At 37.0% G+C, this 19,673-nt stretch overlaps 1 protein-coding gene across 1 annotated transcript; it reads right to left on the bottom strand.

The window, feature by feature from the left end:
* Positions 1-6,345: 6,345 nt before the first annotated feature.
* On the bottom strand, positions 6,346-9,179 carry LOC120285999 (protein UPSTREAM OF FLC-like). Its single transcript, XM_039301549.1, has 4 exons — positions 8,724-9,179; positions 8,541-8,610; positions 7,587-8,465; positions 6,346-6,645 (listed from the first exon to the last, which is right to left on the bottom strand). The coding sequence occupies exons 1-4, from the start codon at positions 8,911-8,913 to the stop codon at positions 6,513-6,515; spliced, it is 1,272 nt and encodes a 423-aa protein (XP_039157483.1). The 5' UTR covers positions 8,914-9,179; the 3' UTR covers positions 6,346-6,512.
* Between the last annotated feature and the right edge of the window lie 10,494 nt (positions 9,180-19,673).

The raw sequence follows: 19,673 nt of genomic DNA, 5'->3' as shown, positions 1-19,673 counted from the left end.
CTGGTCTGTCTCTCTAGAAGTAGACAAGCAAATCCGACAAGTTTATATAAGAGGTTGTGGGAGTCCCATTCATCACATTTTTATTAAGTTCCATGCATAAAGATCAAGATGTGACATGAAGGTCTACTTTTTTCTACTCACAAGGGAACAGACTTTAAATAAATTCTTAATCTGTCAAGGGATATTACAACGACCTGAGCCAAAATTCAAATAGTTAATCAGGGAAAAGAACATCTTCATCGAACATGTGTCAGTACGTCTACTCCATACACACGTATAGATTCTACCCTTTAATGATCGCATCAAATTAGGTCGAGAAGCATGGATAGTTGTCACTCTCACCTGATCTTTGATTATTTCCTCCTCCATTTGATTTTCTACAATGGGAAATTGAGGCCACTCAACCCAAGATTTCTCATGTTAGGTGAGCTACCAAAATCATGCGAGAGATGCTACGGAGACCATAGCCTCCGTTGGATAAGGTTACGTGGTTTTCCCTCATTGATGACACGTTAGTCTCGAATTTTCGGCCCACTATTATAGCAGCGTACAAGGTTCATGCATGGAAGATTTCTGACAAACATGAGATCACCATAGAGCACTAATCTAATCGTATCCTCGTACTTTATATTATCTTTAGCCTAATTTAATAAGTTTATTCTTTGAATTATTCGTAGCCTATTCGATTGATCAACCCCACATGACAAATTCCGGGATTAATGAATTTTGAGGCGGAGATGCACCTGAGAAGCTTTTCCTCATGGCAGGAGACGCCTCCGTGAACGCCCGTATCTTTGACATATTCTCCGTATCTGCCGACCACCAAAATAGATTAAAGAAATCAATGAAATCTATCCGGTAATCCGATGTACCTTTCGAACAATTAATTTTCCCAAGAAGGATGAAAGGGGGAGAGAGAGAGAGAGACCGAGAACGTCTGCGTCCGCATCCGGTCTCGAGGTGTCGCCGTCGTCGAAGTTGCCCTTGCCGCCTCGCTTGGTGCCAAAAATCTTCGGCATGATAGACTTCGAAACAATGACGGGGGAAATAACAAAATCAAACCGATTCGAGTGCAATAAATAATTCCAAAAAGGAAGTGCGAAGAATAGAACGAGAATCAATTGAAGGAACATTAATGGAAAGAAAGAAGGAAGGGGAGGGGGAAGAGTTGATTACTTTCTTCTTCTTATCGTTCTTGACGGAGCCTTCCGGCGAGGTCGCAGCGGCGGGGCTGGCGGCCTTGGCCTTGGTCTTGGTCATCTCCGCGTTTATATCCGGTTGAGAGCTCCCCGATCCTAGCGACATTCACCTACGGGCTTGGCTGGATCGATCGGAGAGAATGCTGCATAATTTCTCACGAAAACGAGACAGAAATTGAAATTTCGAGATTAGAGATTTCGATCGTTTATTTCTTTTCCAGACTCGAAATTAGGCCTCCGGCCGTCGATCTCTTTTTGTTCCTTCTGTGTGAAGTTATCGAATTGGGGTTGGTGTAGGATTTTCATTATTAATTTTTTTTAAGTAATAATTTTTTCTTTCGGATTACTATGTGTTATTTCGTTAAAAAAAAAATTAAATTTGTTAATCGTTGCAACGATTGTATAGTTTGTTGTGGGAGGATCAGATATTGGCGCCAACGCTTTCGGATAACATACGAAGGTGGAAAGCCAGAGCGGATAAGCCAACCGAGTCCGCCAATTCTTTTACACGAAGTTCATATTTGAGTGGTCGATTTTATGGGATGGTGGCATAAATGGTTTATGAACTTTGATTTAATGTGTGATGTAGCTCCTGAACTTAAAAATTGTTTAGTATAGTTAATAAACCTAATATGTAATATTGTCGTCGGTCCTTGAACTTTTAGCACATATTCAATTTAATTCTTGGACTATACAAAAATGTTCAAGGTTGTCCTTTCAATACTTCGAGTTCAAGAATTTTGTTTTTTTGGTTTAAATTCAAGTTCAAGAATAACATTGAATAGTTTCCTACAGTTCAGTGACTAAATTGAATATATACTAAAGGTATATGAATCACATTGAACAAATTAAAATTCATGAATGACATTGCACATTAGTTTAAGTTTAGGGATCACATGGAACACTTTTAAATTCAAGAGCCAATTCAAAGTTCAGAGACCATAAATGTCATTTAGCCAACTCTTATTCTGAGTTAAATTGGACAAACATGAAAATGGAAAATCCATTTATGAGAATGCTTAACAACGACTTGACACACATCATGATTTTTAGTAATGAAACAACAAGGCAATGGTCTCATAAAACATGCATTTCGGCATCCAATTACAGCGTTATTAACCACTAAACGCGAATAATTTAGAATGAATTAAACATTTTAGTTGTGATGCATTGGACATTTAAGATAGAACTAGTATAACAACGAGTAGACATTCGTTTTAAACAATGGAGGTTGGGGTCGTAACCAAAGGCCGTGGGTATCCATACACCTTCATATAAGTAAAGTGAAGATGGAAGAAGACAGAGTGTAAGAAAACTTATTGACAGAAGCCAATTGGGGCACACGAAATGAGAGCGGCTTATAACCTAATTCCACAATTCCTAAGTTTGGCTCTTTTGGAAGACTCTATAAGCTCTTGGCTAATACACCTAAAAACATCAAACAACAGAGATTAAGCAATAATAATAATTCCCCAGATGCAAATGGAGGCCAAACTACCGTACACGCTCTTCCTCTTGAAACACTAACTTTAAATGCACCTTATCTCTTATATTTACATTTGATTTGCATGATCTTCGTGTGCTCGAAACTTGAGATCAATGCTTTCCGACAACTTCAAAATTGGAAGGAAAATTATGTAAAAATCGTACATCTTGAGGTTTACCTAGATCCGTGATTTGTCTAGATAATGTGACACGAGTTTGATTTGAGCTTATTGTTAGGAAAAGATAAATCATGCCTAAGGCATTTGTGAAGTTTTAATGCAGAGCTTCCCACTCGTCAAAAATCTTAACTCAAACTTTGCTTGAGGATTTTGTGTTAGATCAACTCGATCAATTCAATTCACGTCTAGTTTCTGCATACGGAACTAGGAAATCACAAACTTCTTGAGAGTGTAAAAATCAGTCATATTGATATTAGGGATCATTAATCAATAGTTCAATCATAGGTATTATGAATATAAAAAGAAAGACTATGAGGAGTGCTGCTAGTTTTAGGATAATACACCTAAATGCCTAAAGTCATTAAATTCAAGTATTGTTAGTTTTAGAATTAAAATTTCCAATATATATAGAAAGAATTCCATGGTATTCAGTAAGATGACTGTTGTTTCTCATTTGTCTGCTTAATATGACATTGTCCCCAATGAAACTTCTTCGTAGTAAAGAAGAGACTCTTCTCCATACCAGATCCATATATGTGAAACCCACAAGATCAATGATCAAGATGGACTGATTTGATAGATTTAGATTTAGGCAAGCTTTTTGCTACTTGCCGTTGTGACCGTATGCTCCAAATAATACCTATTTTTTGTCAAAAAAATCCTAGAAAGTTGTGAACTGTGATAAGGTAAGCAAAACTTGTTATATTACTATCGGATGGAAATACTACTATATGTGAAAGTGAACTACCTATGACCGACATAGCAAAGTGTTCTATTAACCTACTAGCATCAAAAGCAAGCAGGGGTGTAAGTAATTAGGGGTGAGTAGTTTTAGGTTCCATACAGGTTCAATCTAGAACCTAAAACCTATCCGTTTAAATATGTTCTTCATTTTTTGGAATTTGGAAATTAGAACTTATCTTCAAGGTCTACTCAGGTTTCACTTATATCATTAATTGAAAGATTATAGTGAATTATTACTTTTAATAACCATCATTTGTTGCTACAATTCATTAAACATAACTTATATTTAAACATACAAAATATATGAAACATTAACAATGGAAAAAACTTAAGTTTAAGTCATAAAATGGAAGCTTAGATTAATGATTCCGGATTATATATTCATCATCCAACGCCATGGAATATTGTGGGATCGCGTAAAGACATAGACCAAGAAAAATACAAAAACTCGTTCCAAGTTTTATGTTATAGGTTCTAAGTTCCACTAACCTAGAATTTGAATCTACTAGTCGAAACAAGTTTCCTAATTTTTAGAATCCAAAACCTACCATGCGTATTTTAGAACCTGGAACTGGATAGGTTTTCATTGATTCGATTTTCAAATACCAAATTCTACCCTAAGACCATATTCACTTATAAGTGATTGCATTATCATGCTTAATGACCTTAAAAGCATTTAAAGATATGCCTAAGGTATTTGTGCCCTTGGGTTAATGCACTTGACGTCTAGTTTTGCAATGCACACTAAGAGTACGTTTGTTTGGGGAAAGTATTTTTCGTGAATTGATTTTCCGGACTTTCACCTGTTTGGTTCATGAAAATAACTAATCAATCGAAAACATTTTCCAGTCAATGAAATTTTGTGCGTAAATTTAGTAAAGTAAACTCCTAAATCTAAAGATGTGAAAACACTTTTCAGGATTGTTCCTCTTGAATTTTTAACTTTTATCTTTTTGCTTCTTTTTTCCTTTTCTTTTTCCTTCTCCCTCCTTCGCCAGTCATTGGCAACGAGCTATAGGCGTCGCCTGGTGAGGCGTGACGTCGCTTGTGGCTGTCGCTAGCTGGTTGCAATGGAGGAAGGAGGAAAAAGAAAAGGAAAGAAAAGCAAAATACAAAAGGGAAAATTTAAGATTTTGATTAAAAATAAGAGAAAAGAAATTAAAAAGAGAAATAAGAGAAACAAAAATAATTAAAAATTCTATTTTTTATAAAAAATTAACATTATTTAAAAAATTGAATTTATTTTTGCTTAAGATGAAGTCATAAGATTGAAATCATTTTAAAATGAATTCAAACATCACAAAATCTTTTTGATCATATATCATAAAACAAAAGAAAAATAACCATATTTCTAGAAAACACTTTCCTAGGAAATATTTTATTTATCATTAAGTCTTTTTTTTTTTTTTTTTAAACAAACACACCCTAAGAGCTATCAAATCACAAACTTCTGGAAATATAACAATATGTTCGTTGATATCAGGTTCACGAATTGACAGATGGACTTGTAGGTCGAGAGTGTCGAAAGAAAGGCTTTGATAAGTGTCATTTAGTTCGGGTTCTATAGTCTGAGGATGAAAAATGTTGTACAGTCAAGTTTTAGTACTAGTAAATTCAAGTACAAACCTAATTATGAAGGAGAGTGCTCACCGAACAGAGGCAAGGGAGCCCCAAGGTAGGGTAATGCCTTTCACCTTAACACTAAGTTTAAATGCAAATATACCTTGATGTACGCGTGATTTTTGTGTGGTTTAGAAATTGGAGATCAAAGTTTTCTAACAAACCCAATATTAATATAGAAATAACGTAAACATTACGAATCTTGAGATTTACCTTGACTTGTACAATTTCTAAAGGACACAATCCTGTGTGTGAATTGAGTGATAAAGTTACTGCTACAAAACTTAAAGCCATTCCTAAGGTACTTGCAAATTTTTTTCTAGATTATGGAGCTTTCCCGAGTAAAAAATCTTGCCTAGACCTCAGGAAAGTTTAAGTTACCTTGATTGGTACAATATGTAAGTTTCTGCTTCAAAACACGTTAGATTAACTTGAGTAATGATGAATTTGATTTCTAGTTTCAGGGTGCACACCAAAAACTGGGAAATTAACTTCTTGAAGCATTAAAATCTGTCCACCGATGTCAAAGGTCACGGATCAACTGCATGTGTATATAAATTGAACGTATAAAAAAACGCTTTGAAAAGTGTTACTAAGTGCAAGTACCATTAATTATAGGACAAAACAATGCAGTAAAAATTCCGAGAAAATCGATAAGACGGCACCTTTCTTAGCTAATCCATCATCTTGTATATTATTAAGTGATTCTGTATGTTCTCTTTAATTAATCCTGATTTGTTACTTTAGATAGTACTTACGCAAAGTCTACAAATAGGCATGTGTACTTTTCATACGTTAATGGACAGAATATAATTTTTCTTCATTCATTATTCTTAACTTTGGCATGACTCGTGTCCATAGACATGGGGCCAATGCTATCGAAGACCCAGGCATTGCGATCCAACAGACCTAGATCCAGTCGAAACCACTCCTTGCCCTGGTCGTAAGAGTGTGTGCTCTAATTCGGCCTACTTTCCATCAAATCCTAATCGGTCGTGAATTGTAGCTTTGCCCGTCAAATTTAAAGCAGCGGATGACTACATGCGAATGTCAACTGCCTATGACCGACATCATTAAAGTGCTCAAGATTCACTTACCGGCACCGAAAGCAGAAGATCTGTCCGAAGTAAAGTCCCTTCCACCATGCTTAATCATTATCATCAAGCATCCAAAGATATGCATTGGGTTCTTCACCCATCAAGCACCACTAAACATCATTACTGAATTACCGACAACCTCTTCCAATTAAAAAACTGTGATTAGATGGTAAATAGAGCAGCAATAACTACAGCAGTTTTCTACTGCTCCTCGACGCCGCCATCGACATCTTCCGAGGAATGCACTTGCCTTTTGCCGATGATGACTTCTCCCTCTTCTCTCCCTCCACCGCAGCATCTCCCAACTCCGTCTTGGAGCTCCTGTTAGCACGAAAATAGAGCAGAGATTTTGGTCACGAAATGATCCTCCGCATTGTGAATTTCGCGCTTCAGAACTTTTTTCGAAAAACAAACCGAGAATTATATCTTAATTTTCAAATCGTTAATCTTTCTGATGAAGTGTGTAATCTCTCTTTTGCAAACATGGAATTTGTGTCTTGTTCTTTATTTTAGATGAATGGCGCGATTAGACAAATGTAGCGAACGAGGAGCTACTTTATAGCCACATGAAAAAGAGGTATTAGCCAAATAGTGAATGATCTATTTTTAAATACCTATTAAAGAGAATAACTCATCTATAAACAATCTAATGGATCATAAATGAATATTTCAAACAAGTGGTTTATATAAATCTATGGAATTATTTTATGAACCCATTACACTAAACTTGCACTGTACCATTTTTATATATTACTGTGCTGATGTGATTGGCCGATGGATGATGATGATACGTGGGTGAAAAGGGTGAAATGTGAGTTTACCACGAAATGGAAACTGGCATAACTTCAAACGAAGGGCAAAAGATTTTCACCATCACATTGCAACATTTTAGTACCTAGAAAATGCCAACAGATGACATCATGTGCCAACAGGCCCCATGCCTAGGTGAGAAATCGTTTGAATTGATCAAATCATTAAAACACCAAAAAAAGGTTATATTTAATAAAAAAATTCATTTTTAATGTATTCATTACAACTGACACAGGAGTGAGACAGGAGGAATGCGATAGCATTGATAACTACAATTTGTGTTTTTCAAATGGGTATTTAGCAAGTGCGAAATAAAATCAAAATATTGATAGTGACAATAAAAACAAAAATGAAAGTGAGGAAACATTGATAACCCAATAAAAGATGCAATAAATCAATCACCATCTGCGGAAAAGAGAATACGGATATTGACGGACCGAGTCAACCCATACCTTTCCTCATTAAATGAGCTGGACTTCTTGAGTCGACCCGGCCCGACTCGGTCCCCGCTCATCGACTCCACGATGCTCCCGCTGAAGTACTCCTTCTCCTCGCTCTGCGCGTTCCCGAACCGCGGGTTCTCCGACATGCACCGTATCATGGCCGCCGCCGCCACCTCGTCGTCGTCCCCATCGGCTTCCGCCGCCGCCTTCGCGGCGGTCTTGCGCAGCACTCCCCTGTGGAGGTCCTTGCCGCCGCTTTTGGCGACGCCAGGCGGTGCGGCCTTCGTCTTGGGAACGGCGGAGTTGCCGCCGCCGCCGCCGCACGCGATGAGCTGGAGGAGCACCGAGTTGCTCCTACTCGGCGCCCCCGGGTCCCCGTCCTCGAAACGAATCGCCACGGCGTTGCCGTTGCCGTTGCCGCACCCCTCGCCGCCCTTTCCGGCGGGTTTAGCGACGGCGGAGGAGGTCGGAGCCGGAGGCGAGCCCGGGTCGTCTGTGTCGCGAGGGAGCTTGTCGGCGCCGTCGCCGCCGCCGCCCTCTTCGTCGAGCTCGTCGGTCGAGACGCCTCGCGAGCAGCGAGAGCCCGGCGTGGTGGAGCTCGTGTAGCTCGCCTTCTCTTCGTCGGCCAGCTCGCACTCTTCCTCCTCCTCCGCGTCGACCTCGAACCCGACCCTCTCGTCGTACCGCGAGCAGCGCAGCTCCTGTTCTTCGTTCCGGGCCGTCCTGGCCGCCGCGAACCGCTTCGAATGGACGAGAACCGGTTCTCTGCCGACGAGTCCGCCGCTGTCGATGATCTCTGACCCTTTGAGCACGTACTCGGCTCCCTCCGCCGGGTAGATGACTTCATTCTCCGACAGGTCGTTCCAGACATAGCCGTTCTTGTAGGTCCTACGTAAGGAGATCAAGAAGCTGGAGAGGTTTTGTAGAAGAAACGAGATTCGCTAGCTCCTAGTTCATACATACCTTTTGGAAGACCAAGAATACATCGAGGGCATTCCTTTGCCTCTAAGTGCAGTCAACCGCTCCATCACATCTGCGGACGACGACAGCAACGCATGAACAAGAAGCGGAGTACTGATCAAGCAAAACCCCACCAAGAAAACAGAGTGAGAAAAAGTTGATATCGCGGTTTCTTGGCGGTGATACCTCTCAGACGAAGCTGGTGATCGGCAAGAAGAGAGACCTCCATGAAGTGAGGGTGCTCGAGGAGGCCATTCCGGGTGAGGTAGTACACGACTTGAACTTTCCTGACCTGCGGTCGCTGTTCTCTCGGACGCACGGAAGCCCTGGCTCTGTTCGGGCTCATCTCTCTGCCTCTCCTCGAACGCACGTCCATCTCCTTCCCCCTCTTCTCTCTCTCTCTCTCTCTCCTCCTCCTCCTCCTCTCCCCGGTTGTTGAAGGGAATTTATCAACCCCACCAGTGCACAACCACACACTCACACATGCGAACCGGAGCGAGAATCGAAACTGAAAAGGTAGAAAGATAAGACGCCCGTGATTGAGACAAGACCTGCAAGACAGGGAGCAAAAAGGGAGAGGAGGGTAGGGGTCGGATTTGCTGTTAGAGGGAGTGATGTCGTTGACTTTGGGTTTCGCTCTGATCCCGATTCGAAAGCAGAAAGGGGGAAAAAGGGGGAAAAGCCGAGCAGAGAAATCTACGGAGTGTGTGATGAGGGAAGGAGGTGTCACTGTGCAGGTACCTTTTGCCAGGTCTTCGGGACGATAGATTCTACGACGCATTGCAGCGTCCGCGATGTTAAGCGCCTGCACCCTGTCGCTGTTGCCTTCGTTAAGCATGACAGATCTGCAGCTCTGTCGCCCTCTCTGATTTTCCTTGTCTCTATGCAGCATGTTGACAATGTATTGGAGTGTTAAGAGTCCACATCTCGATCTTCCTTGAGCTAATTTAAGAGTAAGGGTTAATATGATTCAGATTGAATCGGTTCAACAATTAATTTATGAGACCAATCAACACAATGTTGATCAATAATTTTGGGATTGGGGACCAGACCTTATTGAGTCTAGGATCAAAGATTGGACCAATCCTATGGGTCCGATTAAATTCCATGGTTAACCTAGAATTAGCCGATTATTTTTTTGTTGTTTCATTTTTTATATTCCTTAAAATGACATATATATATCTATATATCCATCAATAATGTAATAATATTGCCAAACAGTACCAAGTAGTACATAAATAGTGCTAAATAGTGCTAAAAAGTGTTTTGGGTTTGCATCAGCTCTAAGGCTGTAGAAGAGTTTGATCATTTCTCAATAATGGTTGTCGAGATGCCTTTTTTTGGAGAGAGCATCGTTTTGAAATACTCTCCTTTTGATAAGTGGTAGATTAAAACAATAGCTTGACCAAAATCAGTCAAAAGTAGAAGTTGCATTTGATCTTGTTTTGAGACTAATTGCCACCAATGTTTGAGGCTTCCTGTAAACCTCGTGACAAATTCAAAAATGACATCATATTTGTTTTGATTTGTGAGAGCTTGAGTGTTTAGCCAATAATGAAATTCTTCAAATCTTTATGGCCATTGGAATAGGTAATATCATTGAGAGTAAAGAGCTGTTTAGGGAGTAGGAATATGTGATGGATTATTTGGTTGAATAACCTCTGATTCAAAAGGATTTGATTCCATATCTTGATCAAGTGGGTCGGCTATGAATATCGAAAAAGTAGCTGGTACAATAGAAAATGATTTAACAGTATTAATTGAAAGGAGGAGGAGAAGGATGACAGAGAGACTGACTTTGGTTCTAATCCTGAGTTTGAATAGATTGGAACAATCAGATCTAGAGGAGGCTGATCATGGTATTTTAAGACAACATAATCAAGTTGCATGTCCTCTTGATTGCTCAGATCTCTCAGGAATGATTCCAATGGATTAGATAGTAGCATCATTTGGTTTGGCTTCTCCTTTGTAGAAGTCAAGGATTCCTTAGGAATCTTTTCTTTCCCCTTTTCTTTCCTTAGCCGATTTATCTCTTTGAGGCACTTTTGCATTTCTACCACATCAATGCCATTTCGTCCGGAAGAGGTTTCTACAATCGTAGCAAAGATTGAAAGTATTTGGGGGTGGAAGAGAATAGTCAGTTCTTAGCAAAGTAGAAAATGGATCGAAGGTTTGAATCTTCATTCTTCAAGGAGTTGGATTTGCCTCTTGAGTTTCTCTATTTCAATTTTTGGGCTTTCGAGATGATGGTATCTCAAATGTTATCTAGATTTCAGGGTGTGAAGACTTTTGGAAGTTTGAAAGCATTTTCTTGGTGATTTCATCGTATCTCTCGGGATCTTTTTGTACTTTAGCGATTTTGAAGTCAATCATTTTGAAAGTTTATTGTGTGTCAATAGAGTTTCTGATTGCCAATTCAAAATAGTTTTAGTAATAGGAGTTTTCTTTTGCCTTTCATGATCGTCCACATCAGTTAGAGCAGGGATTTTTGGGATATGACGATATCTCCCCTGAGGATCAATAAATTCTTTAACAACTTGAAATGAAAGCTTAGAGCTCTATCTCACAAAAGAAGGAAAATCTGTATCATGAAACATGGAAATTGAAAGGCTAGCCTTTTTCTAAGTTTCTTGGCTTTGTGGTGTTTCGCTTGGAAATTCAAATGAGTATGAACTCTTTTTTGCCCACTTAAGGATTGACTTATAAAATGGGGAAACAACTAGTTTTTTATGAGGAGGTGAAGAAGGAGGTGTGGGTGATGAGGCTGGAGGTAATGATGCATATACAAGTGGTGGAGATGGGGCATAACAAACCACGAATAGGAACTTATTGCATTCACCAAGGGTATCAATAGAGGGATCTACATTCAAATTCTTTTAGCACAAGCCATCTTTAGCCTTTCGGGATTTTCTCTTGGGCTTTGTAGCAGGATCTACTTCATCGGGAGGATGTGCACATGAAGAGCATTGGCAAAACGGATCACAAAAACAATGACCATAAGGGTCTTTGTAGTGATGGACACTATATCCATTACTCTAGAAGTATTTGACAAGCTTTCGGGTTTTGTTCAGGGATCAGATCGTGAACACAAGGTTGGATCATAAACAGGGTTTGGAAGATTGAAGAACTTTTGTCATTTTCTTTGCCAAACTTGATTGCAACGGTGCCATCTTTTTTTCTTACAAACTCATAATCTGAAGATTGGAGAGGCTTATTGTTTTGTTGCAACTTTTCATAGTTGGTGATCCAAGTTTTTGGGAGAAGCTTGGCCAACTTTTCCTTAGGCATTTGTTTGGGGACGTGGACGTAGGAGGCCTGATCATTTTGCATGGAGATGAACAAAACATCTTCATTTCCATTCTGTAAATTAAGATTAAAGACATGATTCTGTACTCGATAGACCATTTGATAATGGAGAGTTGCTGCAATGGAATTGGCACTCTGGAGTACTCCAGTAAGCTAAATTTGGACCTTCAAGAAAGAAAGTAATTGAGGATCTGAAATGGCAACATTGAAGTTGGGATATAAGGTTATAAAAACTATCTCAACATTAAAAGTAGTTTGGATAGTGCCAATGTAAGCGTGCTAGTATTCTAAGAACTGATTCTCCAGCAAGGCCATTCTGGCCGTAGTAGGTAAGCCTTTTTGGCCATGAAAGGTGAATGCAAAACACATAAATCCATAATGGATATGAGAATATTCTTGTTGGGTCCACTTTTTAGGAAATTCTAGGGCAATCTGAAAAGTAATAAAGTATTCATTTTCAGTGGCTAGAATAGGATGTTGGTCAAACTCGAAAGACTGCACATACTCTTTTACTTTTTTGGGAGTTTGGCAAATAAGATGTTGTATTGAATGGATGGGGGAAAATGATGAAGAAAGTTTAGCAAAAACAGAGTAGGGGTTCATGGGTTTCAAAAACCTTTATATCATCACTAAGAGAGACTTCATAAAGATAATCAATGTTGGAGGCATTTGACATACGAAATTCTGAAAGGGAAGAGGAGGATGGAGATGAAGTTACAGTAACAAGAATATTGAGAGTTTCGCGATCATTCATGATGAGGAGAAAATCTTCTCAGTACTGGATTTACCATCTAAGTGCATGGAATAGACTAAATTACAAATGAAATTATAGCTCTAATACCATGACGGGATCTATACTTAAAACTATAGATGACTAGGTCAATTGTAGTAGTATGCTATCCCATAATTAGTGAACCTCTATTCAAACCTTTTAGGGACTACTTTTTAGCTATGAATTACCCAGAGATTTGGTTCAGAGTATAGAAATGCTCAAAGATGCAAGAATAGTACCATTTCTAACTTAGCTGAGCTGCATTTCTTAGAGGATTCTATAGGCTGGAGAAGAAGAAATGTTTTAGAAAGACATGAAGAGAATTGTCACAAGTACACATTTTACTTCAAGGGACTTTGTTGGAGAAAACTCATTTAATGTTTTGAAGTTGACAAAACTTATTCTTAGTCTATTTTGAAGATTTCCAGACTTCTGTGTCAAAGTCTGAAGACGACCAGACTTTAGTGTCAAAGTCTAAATACTGCCAGACTTTAGTGTTAAAGTTTGTTCGTCATCAGAAGTCTGCCCACATTGACAAATTCCAGACTGAACGCTACTAAAGAAATAAGACTTATCTAGATGCGAGATTTTGTTTATCTCTTCAAGAGTTCGGTTCGTATGGTTTATGGATGGTTTTCTAGTTGGATATATTACCTACGGGATTGATTATCTTTATTGGAATCAATTTAGATAAATCAAATCTTTTCAGATTACAAGTAAATATGGAAAGAATCTACTTGTGGAAACTAAGATTCTAATTGTATGAGCGAACATAATTGACGTGCTTTTATCACAATCTTCAAACGGGTCGAGATCTCCTTGATTGATTCTGTCTAACAGGTAGACTGAAAGAATTCATTTGGAAAGTGCCAACGGTCAAGAAGGCATGAAGGAGTATTTAAAGTGGACTCTTCAATTGTTCGATAGAGTGCGTGAAAGAGAAATTTCAAAGTCTGAAGCTTTCAATTTCTTTATTACCCAAAATACTAAGCTCAAAGTTGTATACAAAAGAGAAAAACTCATAGTGATACTTTGTGAGAGAGCAGTAGAGACTCTTTATTGTGAAGTCGAGATCCCAAGGTTGTAAATTCTCTTTTGATTCTTAGTGGAATCCAGCCGGTAGGTTGTCGTAGAGAGTGGACGTAGGCTTGATCTAAGCTAAACCATTATAATTACTGTGTTCTTATTCTCTTCCTTGAACTTCTTTATTTTGTTCATAGTTCTATTTAACTACTAAATCTGAACTCACTCAAAGTCTGTTATTTTTCAGACTTAGTTTTAGAACCTAGAATATATCTATTGTTCCTTGCGAAAAATTGTCTTCACACTTATTCGCTCCTCTAGGTGTTCATACTATCATTTTCAGACTTTACCCAAAACATTACATCATCTTTACCTTTTACACACTCCAAGAAGTTACACAAAACAAAGACCATGCTCATGAGTCTTGAAACAACACAGGCTCCGAGAATCCCAGTGATGAATTATTCTAGGCGATATGAATAGTGACTGTGAACAATGATTTTTCTAGCCTATCGCTATATTATTTTGCTACAGTAACATGTGCTACGTGTTGATACTTGATTTTTATTTGACGCATCATTAAAAGGTAAAAAAATCAAGATTTGGGTTTCTGATCGCAACGAAATCCCATCTTTCGATCAAAAAGTGTCGTTTTTCATTTCTTTATTTTGCATTGTCATTTTTAAGCAATTTCTAGCTCATTTAAAATCCAAAAAAGTCAAATGGTTGACTTTCAAATTGACTTTTTGGTCAACCTTTTGATCAAAAGTCAACCCCAACTCAAAAGATTGACTTTTTACCCCAAAATTCCATTTATCTTTAATTTCACTTTTGTCAAATCAATTTCTTGAAAATTCAAAAATTTAACAAAAAAATCAACATTTTAGGTAAAGTCAACTAAATGGTTGACTTTTGACCAAAAAAAAAAAAAACTAAAAAATGCACAAATATATATTTTTTTAATGTAAATTTGACTTTTGCGTAAAATTTTTACAAAATTCGATTAAGAACCTTGATTTATGAATTTTTCAATTTTAGGTTTTAAATCGACCAAAAATAAAATTACTTTTATTCTAGTCATAATTAGGAGTAGTTTCTTCTTTGATATTTGGTTTAGGGACTATCTCGAAATCTAGTTGAGTATTCAATTTTGTGATTTATCAAGTCAAAATATGAATTGCCGTTTTGAGCCCTAATTATGTGACTAAAATCAATCATTTATAGCTTGCGAACGGACGATTGTTTCTCACTAATTTCCTTAAGATAAGTACAAATTCAAAATCAATTTTATGAAATTCACACCAAAACTCATCAATTTGAAGAATTTTATCCCTCCAGGCATTAGAAAATCAAGCAATTAAGCTTCAATCAACAAAGTTCGAATTGACCCATTCATGGCTATGGTTTAATTTCATGAATTTAGGTCCAATTTTAATATTAGGCTTAGATCTATTTTTGACCTAAGCTCAAGCGCTTCAATTCAAGGTTAATTTGAATATGATAAGTGATTTTACATATGGGTAGTTCATTAAATAGGGCAATTATGATACTAAGTGAGTTCAATTTTAGTTAATTTGTATTTTTGCCAATTAAATTGCAAAATTGATCATTTTAGCCCTTTATGCCCAATTCAAAGCACCCATAGTTTTGACTTTTTTTTTACAATAATCATTCAATTAGGTCAATAAAAGACCCCTAGATCACCTTCATAAGGTTTGATTACCTTAATTGTATCTTAATTGACCAATTTCTTCTTAAAAAGGATAAAATTCATTTTCAATTCAATCATTTAAGGACCAAATTGCATAAATTTTAGACCCACAGGGATCCCAAGTGAACAAAGTAACCAGATTAGATCAAATTGGTTAAGAGCCGATCAAAATTCGGCTGAACCGGACCAAACCGTTCTCACCGGTTTGATCGGCCGTTGGCGGGATTGGCTGGTTTAGGCCCTTGCCGACCAGTTCTTGGCCTCCAACAACCGGTTCTGAAATTCTCTCAATGCCAATTTCACTTCTACACCTTGCAAATTGATCGTCGAATTTCGTCAAATTGCAAATTAACCTATAATTGGGCATTTTGACGCAATTCCCGATTTTGGCTTGGTTATTTTACAAATCAAACCCACTAGATCAATTACCCGATACCTCAAGATGATCATGGAGCCTTCGAAATTGATTTTTTTACCATTAGATCAAAATTTTGATCGTCGGATGGAACTGACGGCCGAAATCTCTTAATGTAGGGAGTATATAAATGAAATGTTTATTCATTTTCAAGGGGTTTCATTTGCATGAAATTCATCTTCTCTCTCTAAATCTCTCTTTCTTTCATCTTTGTTTTTGGAGCCAAGAAACTTGTTTCTCTCTGTCTTTTTGGTCCGGTCGGTTTCCTCTTCTAGCGATCGGATCATCACTGTTTCAACCCCATCGATAACAATCCATCTTCATCAATGATCATCTCCCCTTGCTATCCAAATCTAGTACTGGCTGGTTCGTGGAGGTTGGATTGAAGTTCTGTCGAAAATTTTGATCTATTTTGATCAAAATCCACAAAACACACGACGAAGGTAACGATTCAAAACTCGAATTGATGAAGCAAGATCGAGTTAGTCGATCGAGGTTAGGATTCAAAATTATAAATTTTTACATGCTTAAGATCAATGATTATGAATGCTGCAATGATTTGTTGTTGATTTGAGTGATGATTGTATTTTTGAGTTTATTCTGGATTTTCGTATGTTTGTACCTAGGTTATTGTTTTGACCAAAACAAGATCCGAAACGATCTTGTTTCAACTCGAGTTCTCTTAGAATTAGATAATAAACATCACAAACTTTGAAATGGTAGGTCGCACGCCCTAATCAAGCATCGTTTGACCCTCGAAAAATACGTCCAAAGATGAACGATTTTGTAGTAGTTTAGTTTTTTTTTTTTTCAATTCTGTTTCTGTTTAGCCTTCTGGCTTTGCTATTTTTGTGCCAACTTTTGTGATTATTTTTGATAAAATTTTCTTCATGAGTTTGTCCAAATCATCTCATGCATCTTATGTAATTTTTTCATGATTTGGATGTGCCTAACTAGGTTAGATCTACTTCGATTTAAGCCTAGGTCAATCTATTTTGTATTGATCTCTGATTTTTCTATTTTCGTACTGATATTTATGTTTTGTTTTAAAATAACTTTCATTCATAAAAGTTACTCATATAAGTGTTGTGCATATTTTATATGTTTTTTTTTTAAAAGTTTTTAGACATATTTAGCTAGGTCAAAATTACTTAGATCTGAACATAGGATAGTCTGTTTTACATTGATTCGTAATTTTTTTTTGATGAAATTGAGTCCACAAATGCATCTATTTGATCTCAAATCTTTCATGATAGTTGAAATACGTGATACATATGTTCATTGATACATGTTTTGCAAGGCCTTTATTTGGCAAAGTGAGTCAATTGCATAAATTAAAGTAAAAGGCATTGCAGCAACATGAGTTGGGCATATAGTTTGTTGGCTTTTGCTATTTTTGCCATGACTCATATGATCTTAATTGAGTTTCAAACTCTTACTGAAAAATCTTCATCATCGTATGCTCTGTATGTGAGATTTTTAGTAGGATTTATGAATGTCTTGAGGATGGCCGAAATCATGCTTGTTCTATAAATTTAATGCTAAAATGAAACCTTGTCATATGTGTACTTTTCCAGTTTGAGTCATTTAGGGATCAAATTTTACGATCATGCCTTCTTGACGATTGAACCGCATGTTGCAAGGTTTGCATATATGTTTAGGTCATGTCATTTGAGTATCATCTTGCACATTAAATTTGTCTCACAAAAGTGGTCATCACACTTAGGATTCCCAAGCATACAATTAGAAATCATGAATCATTTCATAATGTCATTTAAATTGTATGACATTTTGTATGCCGACTTAGGATTAGATAACTATCCAAACTTTCTTTCGCATCTAATCATAAGTCCCATGTGATTTCTTCATGTCGTTTGTGCATTCTTTGAATGATTTTGAGGTTTTATAATGAATGCTTGTGTTTTGTTTCCTTAATTACTAAGGCGCACACTTTTAGAGATCTCGATTTTAGGATACTGAATTGACCTAGTTTAGACTCAAGCTCTTCTAGGAAGACATAAGGCACACTTAGAAGTTTTCAATGCCACTGATTTCACATAGATCGCTCATCTTTTAGACCACTTTTCCGTTTTTTTCAAAATTAGATAAGAATTTGGACAAGTGATCCAATTTGGACCCCTGTTCTAATCCCCGTTTGGACAAACCTTTTATATTTTTATTCAATTTTTTTATTTGGAATTTGCACTCGACCTCTTAATGAAACTTTCGTTTCATCATGTTGGCTATGTTGTGTGTAAATTTGATGATTTTTAGACATGATTTGATAGGACAATTCCTTGTGACATTAGTTGAATGTCCTATTGTTTTGGCAAATTTATGATGTGCTGTTGCTTGTTGTATGATTTTAGTAAATTCATATGTAGCTGGTTTAAGAAAAATTTATCATGAAAGTTGTTCATTTTCATGTTGTACATATTAGGAATTTTTTCATAATTAGATTGTCAATGGGCATTACCCAAATTTATTGTCATTACATGATTGTTCTGAAATTTCCTAATATAAACATGATTGCGATTCTTTAGTTATTTTTTTAGGCTAGTTTGTACATGAAATTGGGCCATACCATTTTCATGGAAACTGTTCTAAATGCTTTGATCTTTATTGTTAAACAATTGGCCTTTTCAAAACTGCATCTTTCAAAAAATACTTTGGTACATGTGATATTTCTTAAAAATAATTTCTAAAAAAGTTCTTCTTCAAAACTCGATTTGGCTTAAGGAAAAATTATGATTTGGACTATATTCAAAATGCCTGCGGCGCTTGTAGTGCATTTATGCGAGCCCCAAGTTAGCCTTGGCAATTGAATATGTTCCATAGCTTAGATATTTCTTAATCCTAAATATTTTCAAATCTTTTCAAAATCCTGATTTGACGTCGTGAAAGTCACAGTTTGAATTGTATTTTAAATGTTCGTGATGCTTGTGAGTGCATTTATGTGAGCTCCGGGCTAATTTTGACAATTGAATGCCTTTCATAGCTAAGATATCACTTTGTCTCAAAAATTTTCATGAATGATTTTGAAATATGTTGTTGAAATATCACATGTATCTTTCATACATATAATCTCATATTGCATTAGGAATTCTATGTTTGTGATTGGCACATGCCCTTGGTAATAAGTGACTTGTCGACGGTTCACTTTCTTGCTTGATTGGTTGAAAAAGTAGGTTCAAAAGACCTGTATGCATGTTTAAATTTTTGCAATGCATGTGACTTTTAGATGAATGGTAAGGTCAACACATGATATCGAGGGAAAATCCTGGGATCGCATAGATCACTTAGTTAGGAGACTTATAAATGTTATTGGTTATGCGAAAATATAATTGACCAACAATTGCTATAAGTCATAAAATTGATTCAGTAAGTGTCTTAGTGGGACCCTCGCATGAAAGACAAAGGTTGATCCCAAGACCCCAAAATTTGACTTTCGTATTGAACTTTTTTTAAATGATTGATATTAACATGATGTCTTGTTTTTTTATTGTTTTAATGTGTATGCTCGTTTCTTTTCATTGTATGCACCTAGTTATAGGTTTTTAGACTATGTTTAGATTAGGACCCCGAAGATGGAGAAAGCACGAAGATGGTGGAGGTTGATGTCCATTCCGACCATTATCATGTATTATTCATTCTCCCGACATATGTATCAGGTTCCATTTGTTGTATAAAACTCGACGAGTTGAGGGTTTTCTCTTTTTCCTCTCATCTTTTTCAATTGTGTTTCTTTTTTATATTTTCTAAGATTGTATGGTAGATTTACTGCTTTTCTTGATTGTTTACTTACTGCCTCGTAATTTCAATTCCATTGATTGCTTTCTTTTCTCGTTTTTCTAGAAATAGAATAGTATGAAAATGATCAACCATGCATGATCGCTTAGGTTATAATTA

This window comes from Eucalyptus grandis, chromosome 9 (assembly GCF_016545825.1).
Source record: "Eucalyptus grandis isolate ANBG69807.140 chromosome 9, ASM1654582v1, whole genome shotgun sequence".
In the NCBI taxonomy this organism is placed as follows: domain Eukaryota; kingdom Viridiplantae; phylum Streptophyta; class Magnoliopsida; order Myrtales; family Myrtaceae; genus Eucalyptus; species Eucalyptus grandis.
Note: the sequence above shows the minus strand (reverse complement) of the source record. Positions and strands in the feature narration are given on the sequence as shown.

Excerpts from the sequence above, each read along its gene's own strand:
- LOC120285999 (XM_039301549.1), bottom strand. The coding sequence starts at position 8,913 with ATGGACGTGCGTTCGAGGAGAGGCAGAGAGATGAGCCCGAACAGAGCC. Across the intron at positions 8,466-8,540 it reads TATTCTTGGTCTTCCAAAAG|GACCTACAAGAACGGCTATG; the intron begins GTATGTATGAAC and ends CTCCTTACGTAG. Across the intron at positions 6,646-7,586 it reads AGCTCATTTAATGAGGAAAG|GAGCTCCAAGACGGAGTTGG; the intron begins GTATGGGTTGAC and ends TCGTGCTAACAG.